We start from the raw sequence: 27409 nt of genomic DNA, 5'->3' as shown, positions 1-27409 counted from the left end.
AAATTTAGATAATCTGGCTTTAGTGGAGATATTCTGCCAGGTCTCTTTTTTATCAGCCACTGGGGAGTTTTCTGTAAGATTTAAATCTGCGAGATAGCTGAGAGACTTTTCACAAGTAGGTGACTTATTAAACCTGAAAATTGAAACTGAAATAACAATATTCAGCTCTATGCAGTGAAAATTGTATGTACTCAACTATGCCGAGAACTGTTAACTTTCTTTTTAAAATGAACCAGCTCAGAATTTATACTGTTGTTGCCATGGGGCCGAGAGGGTTGATGCTGCAGTGCCTGTGCACAATAATACTGGCTACAGGTTTATGTATCATGTTAAGACCAGCTCCTAGATAGGGCCTTTGGTTTTGAATGTTCTGTTACTGGGATTCTCTTCCATGCTGAAGAAAATATAATACCAAATAATATCATTTGACCTCTTTGAATTTGTACACCCTAAATATATGATCCTATTAGTTATGAAGATTGCTCTTTTTTTTTGTTGAAAAAAGCCATAGTTTTATATATATATATATGTGTGTGTGTGTGTGTGTGTGTGTTATATGTTTGCGTTAAGTCATGCAGCATCACTGAGAAATCAGAGCTTGTCATTCTCCCATTATACGCAGACCTTCAAATATAGATGAAGAATCCTATATTTAATTCAGGGCGGTTAATTGTGTTGGGCCAGGAAAGGGGTCAAGATCCAAATAAAAGCCAGAAATCTCTGAAAAAATATTAAATTTCTTTACAGTGGAGAAAAGCACAGCCTTTCCTAGAGCATCTGTAATCTCAGCTGATGTAAGAATAGCTTTGTGATGCATTTTTTTCTCCTTCAAATTACCTTGGAGGCGTTGAACCCTCTTGATCCTGTGCAATCCCTTGCTCCTTGGTGCAGTGGCTTCAGCTGATGTTTGCTGCCATCTACCGTTTTAATTAGAAGCCTTAATCAGTTGGCAGGAGCATGTTCGTATTGGCCAAACCAGCAGGCTGGCTGCTGCGGGAGAGGGAGAGAACAGTAGCGTGGCTGTTCCTGAGGCTGCACTAACACCTGAACCTGCAGGACAGCCCCAGCTCTTTCATTTCAACACCAACCAAACCACAAAATTACTCTTTTCCAAAAGTAACTGAAAGGTTCTGTTGTTGCCTCAGCTCCATGAAAAACCACCTCAGCTCATTACAGAAGATTATTGTCAAATGTTTCACAGGACATTCTGTTACTGCTTGGGTTGGCGGGATTGAGCTGCTGAATTTCTTTTATGTTCTTCTTAAAATTACTTCTTTTTAGGCTGATACATTTAGAATGCATTACTGTTTATTTTAAAGTAGGTCTTAGCTTTCTAGTTTTTGTGAAGAACAAAAATTAAGATAGTCCTGTTTTCTGTTTTTCAGCTGTTCGTTGGTCTTGGATTTCCCTACGAAGGGCCAGCACCTTTAGAGGCCATTGCTAATGGATGTGCTTTTCTAAATTTAAGATTTAACCCACCCAAAAGTAGCAAAAACACAGAATTTTTCAAAGGCAAACCTACACTCCGAGAGGTGAGCTTTATCCTTCTTGATAATTTCTTTACTGAAAATGATTGTGGATTTCTTTTTAGTAACACAATATAGGAAAAGCTTTATAAATATTCACAGTTTATTGCAAAAGGTGTGCAGCTGTCACTTTCTTTAGCCATTGATGGGATTATCGGTCCTTCTTTTTATAGGATAATCGAAATATTTCATTAACATACTGTTAGGCTTTACATCTAGATTTGTCTGTATGTACATTCCTCTAATTCTGAAGTTTCACATGGAAACCTGATGTTCTGCCCAGGAATGGATCTGATAAATGATGTATCATTTGAAAGTGTTTTTATTTTGTTGAAGAAACAAGCATGACTGTGTATTGTGCAGGAAGTAAATAGGTGTTTAAGTAAATGATAAAAATGCCGTTTGTGGGTTGCTGTGTGTGTCTTGGGATATTTTTTTTTGTCCAGAAAAGACCTGCTCAAGGCACTGTTGAGCTACGGTATTAATGGTCACTGCCCCCGGTGTTTGTGGTTAAACACCGAAGACATTTGGAGAATTGACTCTTTAAGAGAACTGGTAAACCAAACCTCAAGCTTAGATTCTCAAGTTTAGATTCTAGGAAGAGAAAAATGAGGCTAAGTAAACCAGTGCCTCATCCTGGCAGTGGCTTTGGAATATTTTTCTTCAGTGTAGGTAAAATTCAGCCTATGCCACTTGCAAGCATTCAGCTGTCTTTCAGCCATTTCTGACATTAGCAGTTTTGCCTGTGACCATGACTTGTTCATAGGTGTATATATGTATTTTCTTTACATACTTATCGGAAGGGGAGGATCTCTGGTAACACTTAGATAATGAGATCTTTGCACAGCTATTTTTCTGAATTCAAGTTATACTTGGGCTATTGAAGTTGTGTACTGAACGGTGCCAGCTAGTTAAGAAGCAAAAGATAGTTTCCTATTTTAAACCAGGAATCTAAATTCTTTGTGATTTTATGATTCAGGACTGGAGTTGCCTTTCAGCTTGTTATACATTCAGCTCATACAGGACATAAGTTTAAACTTGCCCCTTCTTACACCTTGTGTTGCTAACAAAGGAGATGGGGAGAAGAGGAAGAAAGTCTGTTTAAACTTCCTCCTTGGCTTGGCACCATTCAAGCTTTCCTTCTGTGGGTCACTCAACCATTTGTCTTGTTTTGAGTTGTTCTGTGCCCAAACGCTATAACTGGTCAGGCTCAGTAAATAACCTGGACACACCTAAGTTTTCAGTAGGAATTTTAGTGCTTGGAGTGATAAACCCTGCTGGCATGTGTCAGCACTGACAGCAATGCTGTGCACCTGACTTGCACAGAAAAATAATCCCTATTGACTGCGTCAGTACAAAATGATATCATGAACATTCCTCACGAATATTGCTGCGTTCACACGCTCTGCTGACCTATCCTAAGAGTAACCTCTTCTCTGACTGGTGTTCACAGCTGCTTTTTGATCTGATTGCCAATAATCCATGTGCTGGTTCTTTGGGATTGAGAAAGTCTTTAAATCCTTCTCTCAGCTTTTTTCAAATGTTAAAGGAGGACAAAAAAAGCTTGTGTAGTTCTGTGAGTTAATTATCCATACACCAAATGGAAGATAAAGGCTGTGTTTAGTAATTCTGTAAAGTAGACATTGCAAGTCACACTTTCTCTCTTGTTCTATGTAGAATTTATGGGGGTCATGGGGAATTAACTGTTACCCTGCTACCCCCAATATGGGGTCCTGTAGTGAAGACTGTGCAAAAACTGGAAATGATAATTTTCATTTTAGATCAGCAGATGTTTTGTCTTGGGACGTGATTTTGCTGGGCAAGAGAGACAGAAGAAAAGGAAAACCAAATCACCTTCAAGCAGCTTGTTTTGTACCAGTATTTGTAACAATATTTCTTCTGAATTCTTCCCCCTACCCACCACCCCCAAGAATAACATTGTATGCTAGATGTAGTTGAGATGTGTACTTGGTAGGTGTGGTTTCTTTCATCTTCTCCTTTCAGGAGGAGAAAAAAATATGTGAAATTAGAAATGCATTAATTAATTCCAAATCTATTTGTAAGAACTCTTACAGATTTTAATTATAGACAGAGGAAGTATCTCCTGAATATCTAAAATGTTAATCCTTGGCTAATTAAAGCATTTCAGTATTAGTAAGTAGTCTTAATATTTTTTGAGATTATAGATGTAGAATAACTGGTGCAATAAAAATATGTTGCTAGTTACTCTTAATACTTAAACCACCTACTAGGCTGAGAAGTTCAGTTGTTGGTCTTCCAGATCAGATCTGGCTTTCGTGTTGCTGTCTGTCTGTCTGAGATGGTAGAGAAAGGCTGGTCTAAGGCATAATCCCTAAAGCTCTGTGGAATTTAAAGCTCTGGTTTATGTTCATATTTTTAAAGGTGCGATAGGGTTTTTGTTGTTACTGAAAGCAATAAGAATGTAGCTTCTGCCATCTGAAGTCCAGACACAAGTGCCCTGGGAAGTCAGTCTCACTAACCAAATGTTTCACTACACACAGTTTTAGCAGCAATAGAAATACTATTGTGAAAAGGTTAGGGTATGTCAGTCCTCGAGTAGCATTGGACTTTCAGGAGGAGTTTAAAACACACCGAATGGAGCACAGCACAGTGAACACGTGCAGCTGGGGCAGCTCTCTGTGTTCCCATTGGTAGCTCCGAGACTGGCTTCTTTTGTCCACAAGAAAAATGCAATAGGTGAAAAATTTTTTAAGTCATTTCTTGCATTCTATTGAGGAAGAGAGCAAGTGTGGTACATGCCCAGGGCAGGGGAAGGCTCTTTATAACAGATACTCTTTCCTACTTCAGATACTTTGCACTGATTATATTTTATTTTTGTTATCATGCATAAAGAGGCAGCTGTATAAAAATTGTCTTTGAATAATCTGTCCTGTAGGGGGGTTTTGTATTTATTTTAAAAGCAGTTGTCTTCTTTAGGCCAGCGTGAAACACTCCCCTCTCTTCTGCAGCTTTTGCTTCCTCTCAGTGTGTTCATGTATGTGTTCCTCTCACTCCTCTGCAACCTGTTACAGAAATTACATTTAATGCCATCCTGCTAGTTCCAAAAGCAGTCTCTGATATAACTTTGTTATCTACTTGGGTATTTATTGAATTTGTTTTCTGACAAAGTGGTGAGCAAAATACCAATTGACACTCTTCTTGAGATTATTATACTATCAGCAGCGAGAGTCAGAATTCATCCTGAGCAACAGAAATTATTTATTCACTACTTTATTCACTACTGCTCTGTTCACTACTAGTAGAAGCTTGGAAATGTTTGAAATTTGAAGGAGAGACAGGCCGAGGCTGTTGTCTGAAGGTGAGAATGCCATCTCTGGAGGCCAGCGCCGCAGGTCTGACCAGGACTGGTAGCAATTATGGGCTGTGAAAACTGGAGTGCTGCTCTGAGAATGAGCTGTGGGGGAGCAGGGTCACGTCGTGAGAGTGATTGCAGTAAGCACCGAGTCTTCTGTGATGTGGGTCATTACGAGGACCAAAGCCACAAACCAGGCATGCACAAATGTTACTGTGATCTGCACTATTATCTGATTTTTGTCCAACTAAATCTACTTTCTAAATTTGAACACAGAAAATGTGAAAGATAACTCCGAAGGAATGATGCTGTTAGGTTCTAGCTGAATTCTTGTGTTATCCTAGTGCATTTTGTCCAAAATGTCTGATGAAGAGAGTAAGAGGGAAGATCTTGACACTAATATAATACTAATATAATTTCTTCCTTTCAGTTGACATCTCAGCATCCCTATGCTGAAGTTTACATTGGGAAGCCCCATGTCTGGACTGTAGACATCAATGATCTTTCTGAAGTTGAGAACGCTGTGAAATCAATTTTGAATCAAAAGGTGAGAAATGTATTCTTGATTTATCATCAACACTTAAGGGTGTGTTGTGTACTGCATATAGAGTGCTTCTTAATGTTAGTTTAATTAAAGCAGAGTGCTGCACTTTAGTAGGATATTGGGACAACAAAATGTTATTACGTCTCTGTAGTATCTAATTATCATATTTTAGTACTGGGTATGTCAGGTTTTTACCCGAAATAAATGAGTATGAGTGAATTTGTATAGAAATATGAATTTCATATTTAAATTATACAGCAATCTGTATTTTCTGGGAATTCAGTGAGGAGGTTTCCTTGTTGATTCTTAGAGCATAGCGAGCTGCCCAAATACATGCTCAGCTCTTTTGACTGATTTGGTAGCCTTGAAATAACCACCACTGTGCACTCACAGTGAGGAATTGTAATGAGGACACTTCAATGGGAAAAACAAAACCCCGAAGTAATTTTCAAAGATTTCACATTCTTTTTGGTCATAATGTTTCTTTTTCACTTCAACTCCAGAACTGAAACTTACTTAAAACAGGAGCTCTGCAATCCCGTAGGGTCTCAGGCTCGCTTTTTATCTATTACTTTGCAGTATACCCTGAGTTTCTGTAAAGATAATCACTGAGCAATTTTTATTGCCTTCACAAAGGAGCAAAAATCAGCTTAAATTGCTGATGGTTTTGTGAAACTGGTTTGTTAATGAGTTTATTTGCATTTACTATTGCTACTTAAGCTGTAATGTAGTATTTGGAATGCAAGCTGCTACCACTCAGTGCACCACAAAGTTAATTTAAACAAAAACCCCTCTAACCTTAACACACTATGTTTCCACAGATTGACCCTTATTTGCCCTATGAATTCACATGTGAGGGAATGCTTCAGAGGATGAATGCATTTATTGAAAAACAGGTATGAACGTTTGCTGTGGATGAATCTTTTCTTGATGTTGGAAAGGGAGGACCCTCTCCATTTTGAAGCTTCTCAGGGTTGTTGCTGTTCAAGTAGAAGCAGTAGCTGTGCAGTCCTTGTCTGGGCAGCTGTTTGCTCAGAAGTTCCCTTGGGAGGTCCACGTGGACTCAGACATTCACTTCTATGGACTTGGCCTTGTGGGACTTGGGAGGCTCCTTCCAGATACAGCACCAGTGGGATTTTTCATGTGTAAAGAGACTTACGAAAAATGAAGACAAAGTGCTGGCTACCAGAATATTTGTTCTGCTTCTCAGTTTGCCTTTAGGTTCTGATTCATCTGTGAGTGTCTGATTTACCATATGTAAAGATGGATATACTTTATCTGAATTTCAGGAACTACAGGAGCCTTTATTTTTTTTACCCATTGCTTGATTATTTGATTGATTGATTGATCGATTGATTTCCAAAGAACCTTCTTTCTTCTGATATTATATCAAAGCAGAAAGGCAAAGTAATTTTCCAGTGTATATGTGACTCCTTTAACTGTGTGCACACAAAAAGATATTTGGGTCACGAAGTATCACTTAAATATACAGATACTTCTGTGGAAGAATTGCACTTAGGCCAGAGCCTCTGGGAGGATTTTTCTAGTATTTAGTTTCAATCGATAAAGCTTTAAATGGTTTGGAAACCAGTTACTTAGAAGACGTTTGGTCCCCATGCATTATTGCCAGCTGAGAGCAGCAGAAGATACTGAGTTGGAGTAATAAGCTGCAGAGATTTACAGGGGATCTTGATTTCTAGAAACTGTATGTTTGCTTGGGCTTCTGCCCAGGGCAGATGTGGTGCAGTGGCCAGCTGTGGTGCAGTGGCCAGCTGTGGTGCAGTGGCCAGATCTGCCTTCTGTTCTGGCTGCTGCAGGAGGCAGCTAAGAATAACTGATATCTCTGTTATGCCAATTAACTTCCAGGATTTCTTTCAAAAGCACCGCACATGCTCCTGTATCTCTGAAAGAAGACAGTATTACAGGCACTAATAAAGAATAACACAGCTTCAGATGAGAAGTGTAGTTAACTACATAGCTATTTCCAGTTTCCTGCCAATAATCACTTTATGCTTTTTGCTGCTGTATTGATCACATAACCTGTAAAAGTATCTCTGATTCTTTTGATTCTTCTGAGTTAGCCATAATTGAGAGGTTTTTTCAATACAGGAGGAAATGGAGCTCAGTGTAAGGGAGAAAAAGAGACAATCTAGAGATAGCATCTGTGGTGCAAAACTCTCCCCTGTGGACCTCCCGCCGGGGCTGAGCCCTGGCCTCTGCTGCCTGCTTCTCAGAAATAAATGCAGCATTGTCATTTGTTTTGTTGCGCTGGCTAATTGTCAAAAGCCATTATTGTTTCACAGCCTCCAGGATGCTTAAGCATCTTTATCAGCTGCATGTGCTTAGCACTGTGCCCAATTAACATGTCAGATGAAGCGAAAATAAAGGTTGAGACCTTCTTTCGCAGAGTTAGTTGTGGGAAGCAGGCAGAACAGAGAAAGCAGTACAGTCTTGGAACAGGAACAAAGACCCATGGAGTTGATCTGACCGAGGGGCTGTGGGGTGCTTTAACCATGAGAGCATGGTCTTCAGGAGGTGTTTGAATGTGAGGAGGATGAGGCCAGGCACACCCATGCACAAGCCACCCTGTGGGACTCTGAAACTCTAGGATTTAAAGGAGTTGTTGGAGCTCCCCTTGTGGTGCCTTGGCTCAAGATCAGGAGGGAGGATGATTCACAAGAAAGGTTTAGTGAATTCATCAAGTCTTCAGCTCCAACAGGTGGGCTGGAGGTCTTCAGGGTCTGAAGCAAGAGAACTGCTGTGCGCTGTGGTCTCACGTTTAGCAGTGCCACCTTCAGCTGGATTAGAACAGTACGCACTCCAAGCTGCGCCTTCCTGCCAGTGCCTTGCCAGGCGCCCGGCGTGGCTGCTCAGAGCGTCTGTGCCATCTGCTGAATCCACCCCTTGATCCTGGCTGCTCTGTGGCTCTACGAACAGTCGTGTCAGCTCTGCAAGGTGGCAGCGTGGGGTGGGAGCCAAAGGGTGGGACTGCTTGAGTTGGCATTGCCATCAAAGGGGCAGCCAGGCAGCTGCAGCCGAAGCAGCTGTGGGATTCCCTGTTGCAGACTTGGGAGCTGTTGGAGCAGACAGGCTGGGCTGATGGACCAGACATGCTGACTTTGAAAGATGTGGTCAAGCGGAGTGCTTGGTAACTCAACAGAAAATGGTTTTGGCAGGGATCTGCCAGGTTGGCAAAGTGACTTGGCTCAGCAGAGGGTGAGCTGAGCACCAGAGCTTGGCGAAGGGAGTGGAGTGAGAATGTTCCTCCAAGAGCAGGAAAAGCCAGAGGGAGTAGGACACCTCCTTTGACAGCAGCACTGAGCCTATTTCACCTTGAAATTGTGGCTATAGGTAAAACAAACATAAACACAGTCTCTGGTGAAAGCTTAATCTTCTGTTTTACATAACATCTTTATTTTACCCTTATGCATGTAGCATTGTGGGCCAAGGCAGACTGGGGTGAGAGTACCAAATTCAGGTTGCTTTTGATGGTTGATAGGAAAACCAGAGACAGCAAACTGAAACACAGACCTGTGTGCTGGTGCCTGTGAAGGTGAGGTGCTCTGAGACCTGCTTCAAGGTGGCATGAGCCTTCCCACCAAGCTCTGGACTGGAAGTGGGAGGCTGTGCCCAGTTTGAGGGAAGAATTTTCAACTAAGACATGTTAAAAGCTGAAGCCCCCAGCAAATGGTAAAGCCTCACCAAGTGATTCACTGGCTTTAAAAAATCTTGTCTTCTGCCTGCACTAGCTGTGAATCCAATCTGATATTACAGCATTGCATATATTATATTAGTATTTATTGCAGTATTATATAGTATATATTGAATTGGATTTTGAACCTATATAGATTTCCTCCTGCATCTAGTATATTAAATATTGATTTATAAAAGGACACAATAAGCGTGGCACTTATGTCCAAATAGCAAAACATCCTTTTTGATACAACCTCATTAAAAAATATCTCCATCTGTTGTTAACCTATTTATTTAGATGCTGTTAAAATTATTCTGCCATAAATATGCTGTAAAATGACTTTTTTTTTAATGTGACATGAGGGAATGGCTTAGAGCTGCGTCAGGGGAAGTTCGGAATAGGTGTTGGGAAAAAGTTCTTCCCTGAGAGGGTGGCCAAGCACTGGAACAGGCTCCCCAGGGAAGTGGCCGTGGCCCCAGACCTGTCAGTGTTCAAGAAGTGTTTGGACAATGCTCTTAGATGGTGTAGCTTTTAGGTTGTCCTGTGTCAGGAGTTGGACTCTGTGATCTTTGTGGGTCACGTCCAACTCAAGATATTGTGTGATTCATGATCATATAATATTAAACCTCTGGTTAGACCTGGGAGTATGAAAACTTCCTCCTCCAGCAAAGGAAATCTAACCAGAGAATTAAAAACCAAACTGATATTGAGAACTGGTAAATGATTTGGAGTCTAAGCTTCTTTGAAATTTCAGGTAGTTCAGCCTCTCTAAGCTTTGGATCACAGTGTGGGACCTGTTGTAATACAAGTGTTAGTTTTGTCAGGAGAAAGCAAACCATGATGGGCTGGGCCCAAATTTTTTGATCACCTTTTGATGCCAATTGCCCAAATGTTAAAATAATGGCTGAGTATCATGGAATTAAAGTGGCTCACATTTTCTCTTTGCTTTTTCTCTTTTAAAACATCAAGACTGTAAGAACTTGTCTTGAAGGAGTTTTTGCTCAGGTGTGTTTAGATAGCGTTTCTTCCTTCCGCCTTTCCACTGTGGTGACACTTGACTGCATGCATTATTTATAACCAAGTTTTACAGTGTTGGGAGAGCACTTTTACTAGCAGTTCAACCAAGAAGAGCAAACAAACTCTTTGAATCCTGGTTGCTTTATAGGAAACTTCTGTCTTTTATGAGCTCAATTCACTCCATAGCACTGCGAGTCCCCTGATCCTTTCCACATGGTTTCCCACATGGGCCACAGGAGACATTTCTCGCCTACAGGGTAACTGGCCTCTGGAATTCTCCTACCAGAACTCCCTTCCGATATTTGTGCTGTTACAAGAATAGTTCTGCTAGCACTGAGTTAGTGAAACAGGGATCACCGAGAAAGCCCAAAAGGGGTTGGAAATGTGGAAGAGAGTATCTGGAGTTGCTAATGATAATTAAAAAAGGGAAGGGTAGGGAAGAAGAAAAATTATGCTATCACATTTCACATAGCGATCAAAGGTGATGATTCCCTCATGCTAAAAAGAAAAAAAAAAAAAAATCATTCTTTTGAAATGTAAACACAACTGAAATGATCTGCAAAATGACTGGGTGATAATAACTTATTTTACTAATGGGGAAAATTGCTGTCAAGGGACTGGATGCATCACAATAAAATATGATCTGTCACTGCAGGATTTCTGTCACGGGCAGGTGATGTGGCCTCCGTTAAGTGCCCTTCAAGTAAAAATGGCTGAACCTGGAAAATCCTGTAAACAAGTTTGTCAGGAAAGCCAGCTCATCTGTGAGCCTTCCTTCTTCCAGCATCTTAACAAGGACAAAGCTCTGCTTAAGTAAGTACTTCAAAGCACAAACATATTATTTGGTCTCTTCATTGCCACACATGAAGTTTAGTGAATGAACTCCGTGAGAAGGGAAGGGAAGGAGTTCTGTCTGTCTGTCTGCAGCAAGCTGTGAGGTTAGCTGTCAGTCCTTCTGGCAGCAGCTGGGAGAAGTCACCGCTGCATCAAGAGCACCGTTCCACATAGCACGTGTTTTTGCAGTGAGGAGTACAGCACCCAGGCCAAAGATTTCCATCTCTTCCTTCCCCCGTCCATCTTCTGTGTACCCTGCAGTGCCCGTGGATGCTGGGTTGATTGCACTGAGCAAAGGTGCTTGTGCTGCAGTTATGGCAGGTACCAGGGCTGGAGCTGTGTTTGGATGGAGCTTTGGCAGCCCTGGCTGAGCAGGTGCGCTTCTCCGTGGCTTTTGCCGTATCTTTGGAGCGTGAGGCAACTTTTGCATGACTCTGGATGCTAATTCTAACTGTGCTAAGTCAGTGGGGTCAGAAATTAAAGGCATTTTGTTGCAGTAAATAGAACTCTGTACACATTGTGTGATTTCTATCGGTTGTTCACACATTTTTAAATATAGCACTTTTAAAGCGTTGCTTTTGTTTATTAAGTTCACGATTAACATCCACATTGAAACATCTATGTTTGCTGGCAATCAGCAATTACTGGTTCTGCAAACCTTTTGTTGGTGTTGTCTTAGGTAAAGAATTGCAAACCCTTGTACATTAGAGGTATTAGTACCAATTCACAAAGCTTACCAGCTATGCATTAAGAAAATTAATGTTGCTTTCAGGTGCCGTCTCTTTGGGAGTATGTCTGCGTTCCTTTCAGAATGAAAATGAAGCTGGGCTCGCACAAATGGGTGCTAGGGAATCTGCTTTCTAGGTTTTCTATCTCCACTTTTTGCTACGTTAAATTGTAGAAGGTTTTTATTTTTGTATTTTGTTTGAAAAGCTGTAATTTCCACTGGAGTTCAGAAGCAGCCCATGTAAAAACTTTGTCAGGCTTCTTTTCTAGCTGCCTAGGCAAAATTATAATTCTGTGAGGGAAAACAACCAACCAAACAAAAAACCAAACCTCTGTTCAATGTTGAAAGCTACCGATGTTTCCAGAATAAGTGAAAAACAAGCCTCTGCTGGAATTACTGCCCTTGTGCTTAAGCTTTGTGGTCGGAAAATGGCAACTCCAATTGTTGATTTTTCGGTTCCTCGAGCGGTGTGTCCTGCTCCGAGTGGCTTTGGCTGCCGCACACCCTGCAGCGTCACCTTGTCCTCCCTGTCTGGCTGTGACTGCACCTCGGGTGACCCAGGGCTGCCCGGCACCCTGTGACTTACTGGGGAGAGCCAGATCCCTGCTGACATCAGTGCGAATATCTCCTGATTTCACATTCTTTGCTCTTGTCGTGCTAGAAATCCATGGTGTATTTCAAGATCATGCACTGGGCAACAGTCAAAAGCATTTTTTTCCTTTTTAACTTTTTTCATTAATCTTCAGGAAACGGAGCAAAGCTGGAAGGACTGTACTGCCCTCTGCAGAGAGAATCTGCACAGGCAGAAAGAAATGAGAGTCATGGTCTCGAAATCTGCAATTCTACCTGTGCTTGATTTAGGGTGTAATATAGCATTCTATTTCATTTTTCATGAGGAAGCCTGAAAACTGTACCGAACTCCTGTGAACTCCACCACGACTTAGGTCATGTGCTTTGCTTTTTAGGCATAATATCGAATGTCTCACCATGGAGTCTGCAAATGATATCCTGGTCCCCTCTTTTGATGGAAGAAGGAAACACTGTGTTTTCCAAGGCGACCTCCTGTTGTTCAGCTGTGCCGGATCCCACCCGACCCACAGAAGAATCTGCCCCTGCAGAGACTATATTAAGGGGCAGGTTGCGCTTTGTAAAGACTGCCTATAGCAGCGGCAGAGCTGCTGGGGAGTTGAGGACAAACTGTAAGTAGTTTTGAGAGGAGCTACTTATTACTTCCTGCACTTTTGTCCAGGTTTTTCGCTGCAGGCAGAGCTATCCTTGCTGGGCAGAATCTCCGAAGAGAGGAGGGATTCATAACAAACAGCTAACTGATCTTTTTCCCTAGAAGAACATTCGCAGCGTAACTCTGCAGATTCCTTCATCTGTTTGCGAAGAGAAATGAGGTTCATGTTCTACAGCGATTTGAAGATGACTGCACAGAATAGTTTGTAGAAAATTCTCAGACCCATCAAACATATTTTTGTTGTTGTTTGGGCGAAGTGTTTTCTATTTTTTAATGAGTTAGGACATCCCCCATGGTTAGCTTAAGGATCTCAACTTCATTCCAGTAGAAAATTGACACAAGTGTGCTTGAGGGAGGAGACGCAGGGGAGGGAGGACTAACGTTTATTCTAGGTGCACTGTTTTGGGTATTGAATGGCTATAAAGTGGTTTACTTCACAAGAACTCAGAATCACAAACTAGCTCTGTACCCTGCTGTTGGGTTATCTGGGCCCATTCTTTCATTTGTTTCTTCTTTTATTTTAATCTTTGTACACAACACGGTATTGTTTGCATCCCAGCTGCTGCCTCCGAGCAGTCCAAACAGTATCATGAATGAGCAAAAAGGCAGTTGCCAGCGTGTGACACATCATCTTGGGGACTCGACAACTGCCTCGGGTTGTTGCGTTCTTCGGTGTGGAAAAGCTACAAAAACATACTGCCGTTTTCGGAACGGACTTGTCACGGTTTACTGGTCCCATTTAGAGAGTAATCCTTGGAATTTGCCCATGCTTCTGTTGTAGTCTGTCTACTAGAATACTGTGTGAAGCAAAAAGTATTCAGCATCATTGGAGCAATATTATCGTTAGAGCCTCAGTTTGCTACGGCTTCCAGTAGTTAAAGTGTTGCTGAATGACATAGAAAGGTTAAACTAAGCTAACTATAATTATTGTATGGTAGAAATGTAAAATGTTTTCATAGCTAGCTAGGTTTTTAAAGAGAATTTTTTCTGAAAAACAAGTAAGAGGAGACAACTGGTAGGAAAAGCGTTGATCAATCTTGTTGGGTCTTTGATGGTTTTTCTGGTTTGGGAGGGGTTATTTGTGGGGGTTTGTTGTTGGTTTTTGGGTTTGTTTTGATTTTTATGTTTGGTTGGGTTTTTGTGTTGTTTCATTGTTTGGTTTGGTTTGGTTGTTTAGCAGGCACACCAGTTACAAATGTAGATAAGGAACAATACAAGCGTTTGGAATTCAAATCAAACTTCATTGTTTTAGAGCAGCAAATTGAATCTTCTAAACCGCCTCCTTTTTATAGAGATATATTTTGTTACTTTCAGCAGAAGGTGACATGCTTGACAGCACCATTTGTAGTCAGGAAATGTGCTAAGATTAGTGAGAAACAAATGTGCAGAATATTTTGAAAGCAGTCACATTCTGCAGGCCTGCAATTCGGACGTGCTCCGATCATACCGAAAATAACTCCAATCAACCTGAAGAAGGTTTTTTCTCATAAAGATTGGTAACAAACATTATCAGATAACAGTGAAAAACAACGATACTTTAAATTTTCCTTTCTTGGATATATCTGGTTGGTTCAGATATTTCTTGTCACCGGCATTCATTAGCTGTGTGTGGATATCAATATATCTCTTGACCTACCAAAGACCAAGCAAGGGAAATGCTGTTTAATCTTGGCTACATTCTCAGAACAGTATACATTGAAAGACATTGAAAGTTAAAGCAATGAATTAGCTGTTTGGGGTTTTTTTGTTTCCTGGCTCAGCACTCCCGAGGGTGTTGTCCTCTAACACCCCAGCACTGCCCTGGACTACACAGGAACTTCATCCTCATTGTGGAGTATCCAAAAAGGATACGTGGGAGCTCTTGAACCGCAGGGTCACCAGGAACTGGGTTGTGATGGTGATAAAATCTGCTGTATTTTAGTGTAATTTTCCAGAAACAGAACAGCTGGGTTCTCTAATGGGAGGCGAAGATTTTGTATGAAAAGGAAACAAACACAAACTAGTATGAAAATACAGTCACCATAGCTCAGCATTTGCTCCAGTCAGCACAAATGTAGTTTGCAGTAGTTTTAATACTCTGGAGAAGCTGGGGGAGGAGGATTGGAAATGGGTCTGAGCAGGCACGACAATTTGGTATTTATATGAAATATCCCCTGCATACGCGTGCATATTCGTGCAACTGGCAAATCCTGCGCATCACAGTATATTTACTTCTACCTGGTGCTGAAAGTAAAGGTGGCAGCAGAACTTGCCTTTACCAGTTGAGCCTGAGGTTCTTCAGGCAGGAATTTAGGTTGCAAGGAGATCTCACAGAATTACATGGGAAACAAAGATTTGTACGTGTGCATTTAAAGAATGCAAAACACGTCATTTTTGCTGTAGTGTAATTCTTTGCTGTAAATACATATTTGCTTGTTTCCCTCCCACTGTATGGTCCAGCCGCCATACTGCATTTTATTTCGCCTCCAAACCTTTAAAGATGGGAGGGGTTTGGTATTTGTCATTATAAGATTTTCTGGTCTAGTGCTTTGCTCAGTGCTAAGTTTGCCTTTACCACAGCAGGGAGAGTCTATTCTAAGCTCTGTTTTTTTTGTGCTGTAGCACTGTTTCTTTCTAGTCTACTGAACTGAATTACCGCATACTGGCAAAAATGAAACAGCCAGCACCGACGCCACTTGCATTGCAGCCAGGGACAGAACATCCAAATTGGCTTCAGAATCGGTTGGATCTGATCCTGTTTCCACTGAAATCTATAGAGAAGACTCATTAGTCTTAAAGAGAAAAGAATCAAGACCTATCATTTGATAGGCCTCTATTAATTCTGAACTCTCTTTTCAGAAGACATATTACTTTTATGAGATACGGCTTCAGTCTAAATTTCTGTAAAAGGAGGCCATCGCATGACAACTGACAGTGCATAAACTTTGCCACCATACTCACTAAACCCGACTGAGGATCCCCCGTCAGCCGGCGGTGGTTGTTCATGCGTCTCTAAAGCAGCGAAGCTTTCCGCAGATGAGCACTCAGGCAAATCCAGGTGGGGCTATTTAAAAGTTTGAATGATTTACCAAACCATGTAATATATATCCACATTTCAGGACAGAGGGCAGCCTTCTGTCCAAGTTCCATAACTATATTCCTTCCTAATTAAAGAATGAGGGTGTAGTCCAATTATTGCACTTAAATAAGGATATTAGAGATGGGCTGTGCTGCTGTTTCTCAGTCTGGCAGTAACGCTTGCAGCTTCCTGTACTCGGAAATCAGGTTTTTGCATTATTTGCATTTGAATATATTGATCAGTGATTGATGAGAAAAAATGTCAAAAGTTGAATATAAAAACACTTCACAAGCTTTTAAACATATCTCTCATATCAAGACATTCTTTGTTTTAAAACTTTGTATTTTTGTATGTGACCTAGTTTTTTTCAAAAATCTTGTTCCTATGAGATTAGAAAACTTGAGAGAAGCATTTACATATTTATTAAAATTAACATAAAAGGCTTGCCTTTGAAAGGTAAAGTTGGTAAATACACACTGTTTAAAAATGCCAATAAAAACCTCATTTATTTCATATATGCAAGTTGATTTGCACATGTATAAATAGAGTTGCTTTTTGCATTTTGTGCTTAGCTTCTGTGGTTCTTTTTGTAATTTATAGTTGCAGCTGTGTGTTTGCTGGTTTATATCAGATTATGTTTCTTTTAGAAGTATTTAATGTTTATGTGCCTTTTACTTTCTTTGGGGTTTGGATGAGTGTTTGGAATATGGACACTGTCTGAACAAGTATAATGGAACACTAATTACAGGTAAAAATAGAGCTTGATGAGTATACAACTCAGCGATATGAATTTGACTGGTTTTAAGTAGTGGAGAAATGTGTTCTAAAATTATAAGGTGAGGGTTAATAAGATGAAACTATAACTTTGATTATTCTTGCAAAACGTGGCTTCTGCAAGCAAAGTACCCTTGACTGAGTATCTGTCATTTGATGTGAGAGCTCCTGCTGGGGTGTCTGTTTAATGACCAGAGAGCAAACTCCAACCTAACTGAAAACCTCTAAACCAGCCACCTCTGGTTTGATCAGCAGCAAAACTGAAGATCCACATCAAAGTTTGTGAGGTGCTGGGTTTTCAGATAAAGGCGTCTGTCCATGGAAGTGCATATAGGGTGTCTGTGGTGCAGTCCCATCACAACACCTGAATTCACGACTCTCAGCAGGGAAGGGACCTCTGGATAGTCAGCTTATTGCAGGTGGTTTTCTCTTTACTGCGACTAATTTTCTGCAAGAAGAGCATTTTGTGCAATAGCTGCAGACGAGGTTTGAGGTGGCGCTGGCAGAGCGGGGATGCACAGAGCCTGGACTCTGCGGCGGCCCCGCTCCCACCCGCTCCTACCGCTTCTGCTGCTTGCTTACTGACAGGCATTTCTGGTGACAGCAGCCAAAAATCAGGTTGTGAGCTGGTGTCTCCTCACTTCTCATGTTGTACTACTGTCCTTTAAATCCTAGTCAACGTCCTTGCTTTATCCTTGATAAGGAAGACATGCCCTCCCCCCTCCAAAATAAGTGGCTCGTCTAAATTACAATAATGATTTATGAGTTTGCTGCACTTTTCACATAAACAAAACCCAGACAGATTTCTCAGGTATGTGTTTTGCTCATAGTGCATTTCAGGACCAGGTTTTGCTAGTAAAATAAATTAAAGGGGATGAATGAGGCTGGATGCAATCTCATCCAAGTCTAATTAACTTCCTGACTCCCACTGGCTTCGGTGATAGCAGAACTCCTCTGTTAATTTTTCTTTGAATTAAAAAAGCAGCTCCCCCTTGTTGTTACATATAAAGCACTGTACCTTACAAGATAAAGACCAACACTTGCAGGTTGTGTTGTACACATATCAGTGACGGTTTAGCTTGCTGTCACAGCATATATCATCTCTGACTAAGCTGTACTTATTAAAGTATCCGTTGAAAACTTACTTAAACAGCTGTTCGGTCTCTAGTTTGGAGTTGGAGGGCTGGGTGTTTGTTGTTTTGTTGGTTTTGTTTGTTTGCTTCTTTTTTAAAGAGACCGTTAGTTACCAGTTCCCCATTTCAGTCTTTATTCCAGGGGTGCTCACATTTTGGCATGGCTGTTTCTTTGTGATATTTGCCTACAGCTGCTATGCCTTCAACTTGTGACTCGCGATCTCTTTCTGTTTGTAGTTCTCCTTTGGTCCCACCGTTTAGGGGGCCGCTGTAAGGTGAACAGTGCACTGACAGACGTACGCTTCCATTCAGCGACAGAAATGGTTTCATTGAGATATGCTTTAATAATATTGCTGTAAATGTAACATCAAAACATATTGTTTTATGGGCAGTGACTTAAATCTCGTCTTCATATTTTTAAGCAGCTCTATAGGGTTTTTTTTAATTAGTTTGTAATTTCTGAATATTATATTTAAATGCACTGTGTAAACAGCAAACTCCGTGTCTCAAGTGTAAGATGTTTACTGTAGGAATGTGTTGAAAAGACCAGAGGCTGAACCCCAGATGCCTCAGATGTGAGGCATCGTTCATGTTCTTTCTTCCAGGGAAAAATAACCAAGTGCAACCGTTGCCAAAGCGTCTTGCTTTAATAGGTATAATCCTTTACAGATCCATATAGCTAGGAACATATGTTTTGACACAGCAGACCTCTCCCAGCAGCACTAAGCCACCTGTTTATTAAAGGGGTAAATAAAATCAGGTCCTCAAAGTTCCGATAAAATGACTAATAGTGATTAACCCCCTTCACCCCGCGGGGCAGAGGGGCCTTGCACTGCCTCTCCCTGGCCATTTAACGAGGGGGGGAACAGCTTTTGTCACCTTTAGGGGCTGGCAGAGCTGAGGCCCTGAGGACCCCGCTGTCTTCACACCTCACAGCAATGAGAACACGCGGCTGCTTCTCCGCGCAGGAAAATCCATCTGCATTGCGCTGCCCGGCCGTACCCGCGCACACCGGCCCCGGCCAGCCCGTGGCTTTGGGGAAAGCACGGAAATAACCCTGCGGCCTTTCCTGGAGCCATCGGGCACTTGGCAAAGCGCAGGCAACACGTCCTGCCTGGGACTCCAGCCGCTGCAAAGTAGTTGGAAGTATCAAAGAGGTAATAAGATAAATCAAGTTAAATTGCTGTCTGAAGGCAGTTAACAGGGTTATAGCCAGAACTGATTTGTTACGTTCATTACCAGGTCTGTTGCAGTACAGTGACAGTGAAAACCATTTTTAAGAAATCATGGGTTTATGTGGTTTTCACGAAGGAGTGTGGCGGGGAGGAGGAAACAGCACTTTTTACCAAAGGAAAAAAATACTAAATATTGAGAGAATAGTTACCCTGAAGATTCTGAGAGAGCTAAAAGAACAATTGAAGGGAATATTAACAAAGCTAATTTGAGCTTGGAGAAGCTGATCCCCTGAGCTCGCTGGGCTGGCGGCTGTGGGGAGTCCAAGGGCAACGGGGGCAGCTCTTTGGTTTCTGGTCTGACTCATTCCCTGGGGGGTCTCTCCATGGGCAAAGGGGGGCAAAGCCTGAATAATCCGGCTAGCACTGTACCTTGGAAAAAACAAGGCAAACCTACCAAAATATCTAAGAATAATAATAATAATAATAATAATTTGGAGTCAGTGAGAGTTTTTCTATGTACATGAGAACTTCAGGGTCGGACTGGTACTGTATGTGTTTGGTTTGAATTCTCTCCTAAAAGGTCGTTCCTTTGTCTTCTTTAAATTGTTGTGTTCCACTATATTATGTTCAAGCAGTTGGATTCAGAAAGAACAGAGCACAGTGGTTCCGATACGGTCAAGTTACTGGGGTTCAACAGGATGGTTTTTTCATTTGATTTTTTTTTTTTTAGACCAGTCAATGTCTGTATTTAATGGCATAGCAAAATGCTTTGTTTTCACTGTTGTAGAAAAAGACTAGGGAGAACTTTATTTTTCAATAAACCTTTTTCTTGTGTGATTTGGATTTATGATTGCTTTGTGCCTAAATGGTGTTTGGGTGGCCTATCCTCGCAGTTGTGCAGCGGGGCAGGTGAGCATGAAGAGTCCCATCTACTCACATCTCGGTCATGTGAACAACAGGCAAGTAATTATCTCTTTGCTTTGTTTTGGTTTGGTTTAAATCCAAGTTGGATAACGGCTGAAGTCAAGGTCTATTTTAGGAGGGCAGCTTTGCCACGGCAGTAGTTAGGAATTCCAAATACAGGCCAGCGCTTTTTTATCTATTCTAAAAACATTCATTTGTAATACAGCTACTCTGTACTTTGTAAAACTACACCAGAGAAAAGCAACTGCTTCCGTTCTTACAGCAAAACCTTTTTCCATATTTTTCGTATGTCTTTTTTATTTTAACATGTAAAATCAGAATAGTACAGCAGTCAGTAGCTGCCAGCTTGGGATCCTTTTTTTCCCCTGTCCCAATTAATGCTGATTAACAATAGCATAAGTCATTTCACACTGAAGTGGGAAGGTGGAATGGCTGCGGGGTGGATAGGGTTTGTGACCTGGGGTTGGCAATCCACTTGCACAATCTATTCACTGCCAGAATTTGGAAATTTAGGGCATCGTGGTTACACCTGATGGTTTTCTGCTGCACTTTTCTTGCGGTGAGTCTTCAGGAGCCTTTTCTTACTGTTCCAGTGAGGTGAGGGATGTGAATATCCTTCACCAGCTGCCTCTTTTTATAGGTATTTCTTTTTCTTCCTATTTACTTCACCTCGGACTAAAATGGGTGAAAAGTTTGTTGGTTCTGTGTTGCTATTCAACGTGCTGCAATTCCCCAGTGTTTCCAAACATCAAAATGAATTAGTGAAGGACGCTGCTCATTCAGTCCCATGTTCTGGTTATTTTTGGAAACATTTTCCTTCCTGTTTCATTCCCCTAATTGCTGTTCAGCTTTGACTTTATAAGGGGACGTCTGTAAAATGGTGAGCAGCTAGAGTCAGATGTGGGCTGTGTTGCAGTCACATAATGGAAAAAAAAATGTATGAAAATTGGAACTTGGACTAAAAAATACACACGCCGTGCAGCTGTTTCAGGAAGATCATTGAGGAAGCTTAAATACTAAATACTTAAACTCTCACACACTTAGATGGTTCAGTCAAACTCCATCTGGTAGAGAGGCCACAGATGGAAACGTTTTGTTGAGACTTTGCGCAGCTCTCAAAAGCTTCATCATGTGAGAGATGGAGCATCCCAGTTTACTGTCTTACAGTGCCTCTTATTTATGGTTATGCTTGTTGGGACTTGCACATTATTTTACTGATTATGGAGATTGTATTTAACTAAAGTCCTGGTAGTAAATTTTTGGTGCCAAAACCAGAATATTGTTTGCAGCAAACAGGCTCCAGCTGTTGAGTCTCACTGTGTGTCCTGCTTTGCCTTGCGGACCCTTGGCTCATAGGCCTCCCAAACATCTGTGCAGAGGGGACTTCAAAGCAGAAAGTGCCGGACAAAAGCTACTGTAAAGGTAACACCACCTCGAGAGCAAGCGTGCCGAGGTATGAGCCTCTGGTGTTTCAGCAGGTAACAATTGTTGCTCGGGATGTAAGTGGATCTTTGAAGTAAAAGCTGCTAAATCACTAGAGACCCCTCATAGCTTTTATTTCCTCCTTGCCTCCGCAGGCAGGAGGAATCTACGTGATTCACCCAAGGCCATGCCACAGGCTTGGATTCTGTGCAGGGCGTCAGCACCACTAAAAGGAGGTTGGTATTTGTCACTTGGCCATTTTGGAATAGGTGTTGCCCTCACTCCTTGCCCTGTGGTGAAGGTGACAATCCTGGTAGGCCGGGCTCAGTCAGGAGTTCAGAAAGACAGCGAGGTTGGTGGCAAGAGCTGATAAAATGGCTGTTTCCTAGTTACTTGCCAAACTAACTTAGAAGGAAAACTCCCTTCTGTGCAGGCTGTGGATAAAAACTTCATTTCAGCCTTCCTGCATCTGAGAGTTCTTGTTGGAGCCGGTGTCAGTCCCTGCTGGACCTGCACACGGGTTCTGACCTTCTGCTCTCGCACACTCCCGTGATGGGGCTGCAGGCTGCTGGGGACCAGCCGTGCTCCGCACCCTGGAAAACTGGTCCCACCAAACAGGGAAAAATTCGAGACCCATTCAGTGCTGCCTCAAATACCGACCTTGTGGCTGAAAGGTAAACATCAGCTCCTCAGCGCGGGAGGAACAGGAGAGGGAAATATCCCTGGGTTGTCTGCTCCTGGATCTAATTATGCTCTCACTTGCGTAACCTGGCCCCGCGTGCCAGGCCGCAGGAATGTGTTTTTGTGCTACTCCTGCCTGGTTACTGGTGCTGGATAAACACAGCTCGGGATGTCCTTGTCACAGCACCACTTGGTGGCACTGCACCCAACACAGGCTTCAGCAGCAGAGGTAAGAAATTACAGCTGCTGCCAGTGCAGCAAAACCCTTTTCTACCTGCAGGCTCTGGCTGGGGCATCTACACAGGTCCGTGCGTCCAGGGATAACCTCTGGTCGTGCAGCTCCAGCGCTTCTTCTCTCTGCTGCTGCAGAGGCAGCTTGCTGCTATCGTGGGCCTCAGAGACTTCAAAACAAAATGGGCAGTGAAGACATTTCTTGAGTATAAATTTGTCTGGGAAAAAAAATGTATTGCCAGGGTGGGAACAAATATTCCTGCTTTGTGTGTTATTAAGGCTTAAAAGTTTTTTTCTAGTGACGTAGCATCTCCACGAGCTGGCCCACAAAAAGGATGCCAGAAATGCCTGCACTTTTTTTTGGCCAGGCAGCTGGGAATGCAGCAATGCAACTGGTACTGATAGCAGTGAGGAACTCGGTGGTACCTTCCCAGGTGGCAGGTCTACCTGGAGCTGAATTTGACCCCATCTGAGAAGCTTCTAGTCTGTGGTCTTTGCTTCAGGTCTGTTTCTGGGACATCATTTTTAGCAAGGAGCTTCTTTCGAGGCTCAGTTTTTCCAGCCTGGTTGGGTGATACTGATTTATGGCTTACCTACTACAGCTAGAAGTGAAATGGGGCTTTTAGCCAGAAATGGAACATTATCATGTTCCATTATTAAAATATACCTCATGCCTACTTGGTGCATGCAGGGCATGGCCTGGGATTCAAGACTGCAGCTGCTGCAGTCCTTACTGTAAGAGGTTTTGATAGCTGCTTCTCTGCCAAACACTATGGCCAAATTCAGAGCACCTGCCCAGAGTTGTAGTCACTTTCAGGGGTTAATTTGCAGTTCACAGTTTGGCCAGACTTTAATGTGTCAGTTTGCAGTCTCTGCCCTGGCCAGTGCTGCTCCTTCCATGAACAACAAACCCCTTCCTTGTGTCCCGCACACAAGGAGGATTGGGAGGTGCTGACCAGCTGCTGGGGCCTGTGATCACCAAGCAAAGGGCGACGTTGGCCGGAGCCAAGATCCAGGTGATTAGGCCAAGTGTTTCTGAGCTATTTCAGCTTTGGAAAAGTCCACCCTCACTTGGCTTAGCTGGAAGCACACTTCTTATCCCATAGTTAGAAAAATCAACTGGCACAGACATTTAAAAAAGAGAACTACTCTAGAGGCTGTTACCTTTGAGGGTGGCTGGCAAGCGCAGTGTCTGGGTAAACTGGATGAGCAGTTATTTTCTATCGTCATCACACAAAGTCTCCCTGATGTTTGCTGGCTTTATCAGCATGTATTTGCTTTCTTTTCTGGTTATCATTATTTCCTGGTCTTTTTCCTTTTAAGTATCACAAGAATTTCAGTTATTTTCTTGTATTTACCTGCTAATACCAGAAATGCTTTGAAGCACCCCTGGTAACTGAAAAGTTTCTGCAAATGGTTTAAATTAATCTGATAAGAAAAAAACTATTAACTTGTTTAACCACATCTGCTTTCCAAAGGCTACACAGCTGGAGTCCACACTCACAGACACCCCCTAAGAGCGTTCCAGAGTTCCAGAAGGAACTGTGACACCTCATTTAAGCGTTCAGCTTTGCTTCCTGCACGAACACATCTGCGCAATCCCGCGCTCCTATTTACACTCAGCATTCTAACAGAATTATTTACTGTTTGAGTTGGGTGTTGGTTTGAATGTCCTACATACTTTCAGTGGTCTAGGACTTGTAGTAAGTGTCTTGCCACAGCAAATTACAGCTGGACTTGTAGTAAGTATCTTGCTACAGCGAGTTGCAGCTCCTCACATCCCTTCAGAAGCACTTGGCACTGGCCTCTGCTACAAACAGGCTGCTGGAGGACACGGCCCTGCGGAACAGCTCTTTCGGTAGTTCCCAAGCGCCATTCTAATGCCTAGTGATGGGACTGGAAACGTCATAAAGCCCCTGGAGAGGCAGAAGAGGGTAAACAGCCCTAATAGAACTAACAAAACCATGAAATGTCTAATATAGCTCTGGTCAGGCTCTGGTTCTGTGATGCTGAGACTGAAGATGCTTGACAAAAGCTCGTTAATCAGTGGGGAAATATCTGTTCCACAGCTCATTTCACGGAGCTGTGAGTTAGAGAAGCAGCATAATGGGAAAATACCAGAACTAAGCAAAACAAATTAGGAACATGTGTAAGAAGTCATGGGAGGGTATTTGATATTTAAAAATGCACCTGTGATGAGTACAGCAATGACTCCTATACTTTACTGTCTTTCTGGAATGCTTGCTGAATTCATTTATGAAGTATTATACTTACTTTCATCTTACTGCTGAGCGACATACGATGATCTGTAACACCATCCTGTGACAGCAAGGCACAAGCAGCATCAGCACTGATAGCAACACTATTTTCAAGTTTGCATGTAAATATTTATCCAAACTTAATTGATTCAAACTATGTGCAGACAAACTATAGCAGCAGAACAAAATTCATTTTACTGTAAAGTATTTTCTGTTTCAAGCAGAACCAAGTGTCACCTTTCCAACATTGTGCACCTGCCATGGGCACAGTCAGGTCAGTGACACCCTTGGGCGGTCTCTTCCTACACAGATCATTGAGATCTGGTTTGTACTAAAGAGCCTTAAGGCTCTGGCTGAGAACTTGCTAAAAGTGATGGGAAACACAGTTTTAGCATCACAAGGCACCATTAAAAAACAAAAAACAGTGTCCCCATTGTACCTCAGTCACTGAACAGTCTCATATATCTCTTCTAGCTTGTCATCTGCTGCCATGTAGCCAGAAACAGGGATGTCTGGCTACTTCACTACTCACCAACGTCCTATTTTAAACTCTACAGTGGTCTCTCTATATTTTATCCACCTGTGATAAAGAGAAGCAGCAATACTGGTTCTGTGTTGTGAAAACGAACCTGGAACATATAAAATAAAGAGAAAATGGATGTAGCCAGAGAATCCAGTTTAATAGGCTGCTATACAGGAAGACTTTGTTCTATGATACATTCTGGAAATAGTTTTCAAATGTTACTTACAGATACTGTATAAAATAGATACCAGTTTTATTGATTATACATCACGATTCTTTGATCATTTAACCTGCTATTAAGTGATATATAAGATGGGTGATGGAAGGTGAGCAACACTTTACAGGACAATCTAAATCTAACAAATAGATCTGTACCTCACCACCAGATCGAGCCACTGCTGTGCCCTCGTCAGACTACAGAGCAACCAGAGTCACACTCATCCGCATAAAGTATAACAGAAACTGAGAATTCCATTCCTCGAGCAGCTCCTCTTCCTTGCACAACTTTTTGGCTTTGGTCTGCACAGTAATACCATGGCTGTGCTTGTTTGGTCCATGCAAAGCTATGAACAGTGTCTCGTTAAGAAAAAAATAGAATTTAAATTGGAGAGGTATCGTTTTGGTTAATTTAGGATTAAAATGAAGTATCTCTCTGGTCACAGAAAGGTTTGTACTTGCTCCTTCTGTGTCTCTTTGACTGGGGGGGAGGAAATAGCTACTTAAGTGCTTTAAGCAACACAGCTCTTGGTGTCCAGACTCTACGTAGGATACTCTGTTGGCTGAAGAGGTTAGCGAGGATTGTACTTCTGTCACAGAATGTGTTGAGGAAAATACAGGCCAGGAATAAAAAAATAATAAAAAATAATCTGAAACTGGCACTTCTTTACCCACAGGCTCATCACATCATGAAGAACACTTACTTTCACTCTGGAATATACAACATGGCAGCTGGGTTAAAACTTTAAAACTGCAAACTGCATGTTTTCTATTGTCACAGGAATCAATAGCATACACGGAAAAAAATGCTGCTGTTTCGCTGAATTGCAAGCAGTGTGCACATTTGCCAGTTTTACAGAGAGATTTCCCATTAAAACAAACTTCAACAAAAACAGACCACGGGAAACAAACTGCATATTTAGTAAAATACCATCGGCACCACTTGCCAAAACGTACGATGCTGTAGTTTTACAGTCCTGACAAAGAAGAGGGTGTGATCTTCACTCAAACATCTCGTAATGGCGCGTTTGCCTTACGCGGGGTATCATATCGATAAGCAGCCTGCAGAGGAAAGCACAGGAGTGTTGAAGCAGAGCCACAGGAAAGCCCTGGAGCTGAGCTGTTCTATTTACTTATAAATATTGATCCATTTTACAAATAAAAAAAAGAACTCATGTGCAGTAACAGCCTTATCTTGCTTCCTCCTGATCAGAATAAATTCTGTCCCACAATTAATTCTGCCCAAAAGGGAACGTAAAACAAACTGCGTGGAGAGAAACTGCACTGCACCGCAGCCACCAAGGGACCGGGGGACAGGGACTCTGGTCACAGCCGCGTTCACACCAGGCTGCTGCGGGCAGAGAGAACGGCGGCACTTCCACACACTGTCAAATCGAGTAGTTGCCAATACAGAATTTAGTTTTACCCTTCATGAGCCTTCGCTGTGTCTTGGTGACGCAGCGGCTGAGCAGAGCAGACCGATGGTGTCTACGCAGCCTGAGTTAGAGTGGCTGCACAAAACACTTCGGATGCTGTTTGGTATGTTTAAATAAATCATTTCGTATGAATTTACTCCACGGTTTTCCAGAACTTTTCCAAAAACTCCAAACTCATTTTGCAATGGAAGTAGTGATTATAGTGATTTTTCCAAGAATGGTATTTCCCATTAACATGTTAATTTCGTTTTCCAAGTTTAAAAAAATAACCACACAGCTTCCAGATGACGGCTACTGTAGCCTGGCCAAGGTCTGCTTCTCAACAGGCACCATTCCAGTTGACTAAGATGCTACATGTCCCCCTTTCTCTTATGGCAGAAAGCAGAATAAAATGCAAAAATCCCAGAGTCCATGCAGTTGAGAGAAATAGCAGCAGCAATGAAGCACATGGCATAGCTTTACTCGATTTTGTTCTATTTCTGGTGTCCTGACTCAAGAAACCATCTTAAAATTCAACAGAAACAACGTTTGAAACACGACTGGCTAACCTTCACTTCAGAAGTTGTGACAGGGTAGGATGGAAATCACCAGCAAAGTCATTTTGTAAACCTGGGGACCTCACCTTTATCCCACACTTCCTTTGGAAAAAAACCCAGTGCTTA

At 42.1% G+C, this 27409-nt stretch overlaps 2 protein-coding genes across 6 annotated transcripts in view; one reads left to right on the top strand and one right to left on the bottom strand.

Annotated features, from left to right (window-relative positions):
* Nucleotides 1-19899, top strand: part of MGAT5 (alpha-1,6-mannosylglycoprotein 6-beta-N-acetylglucosaminyltransferase) — a 122720-nt gene extending 102821 nt beyond the window's left edge. For 3 of the 4 annotated variants that reach the window (XM_065069582.1, XM_065069583.1, XM_021296554.2), the window contains exons 13-17: nt 1386-1532; nt 5291-5407; nt 6226-6300; nt 10771-10928; nt 12642-19899. In XM_065069582.1, the coding sequence (XP_064925654.1) occupies nt 1386-1532; nt 5291-5407; nt 6226-6300; nt 10771-10928; nt 12642-12840 (696 nt within the window). In that variant the 3' untranslated portion in view covers nt 12841-19899. The remainder of the gene's footprint in view (nt 1-1385; nt 1533-5290; nt 5408-6225; nt 6301-10770; nt 10929-12641) is intronic. The other variant, XM_065069585.1, reaches the window with a different exon arrangement.
* A 5332-nt stretch (nt 19900-25231) lies between these two features.
* Nucleotides 25232-27409, bottom strand: part of TMEM163 (transmembrane protein 163) — a 92335-nt gene continuing 90157 nt past the window's right edge. For both annotated transcript variants that reach the window (XM_065069600.1, XM_065069601.1), the window contains one exon: nt 25232-26373. In XM_065069600.1, coding sequence (XP_064925672.1) covers nt 26313-26373 — 61 coding nt within the window. In that variant the 3' untranslated portion in view covers nt 25232-26312. The remainder of the gene's footprint in view (nt 26374-27409) is intronic.

The sequence above is a fragment of the Columba livia genome, chromosome 7 (assembly GCF_036013475.1).
Source record: "Columba livia isolate bColLiv1 breed racing homer chromosome 7, bColLiv1.pat.W.v2, whole genome shotgun sequence".
Classification (NCBI taxonomy): domain Eukaryota; kingdom Metazoa; phylum Chordata; class Aves; order Columbiformes; family Columbidae; genus Columba; species Columba livia.
This window is presented reverse-complemented; position numbering and strand designations above follow the sequence as displayed.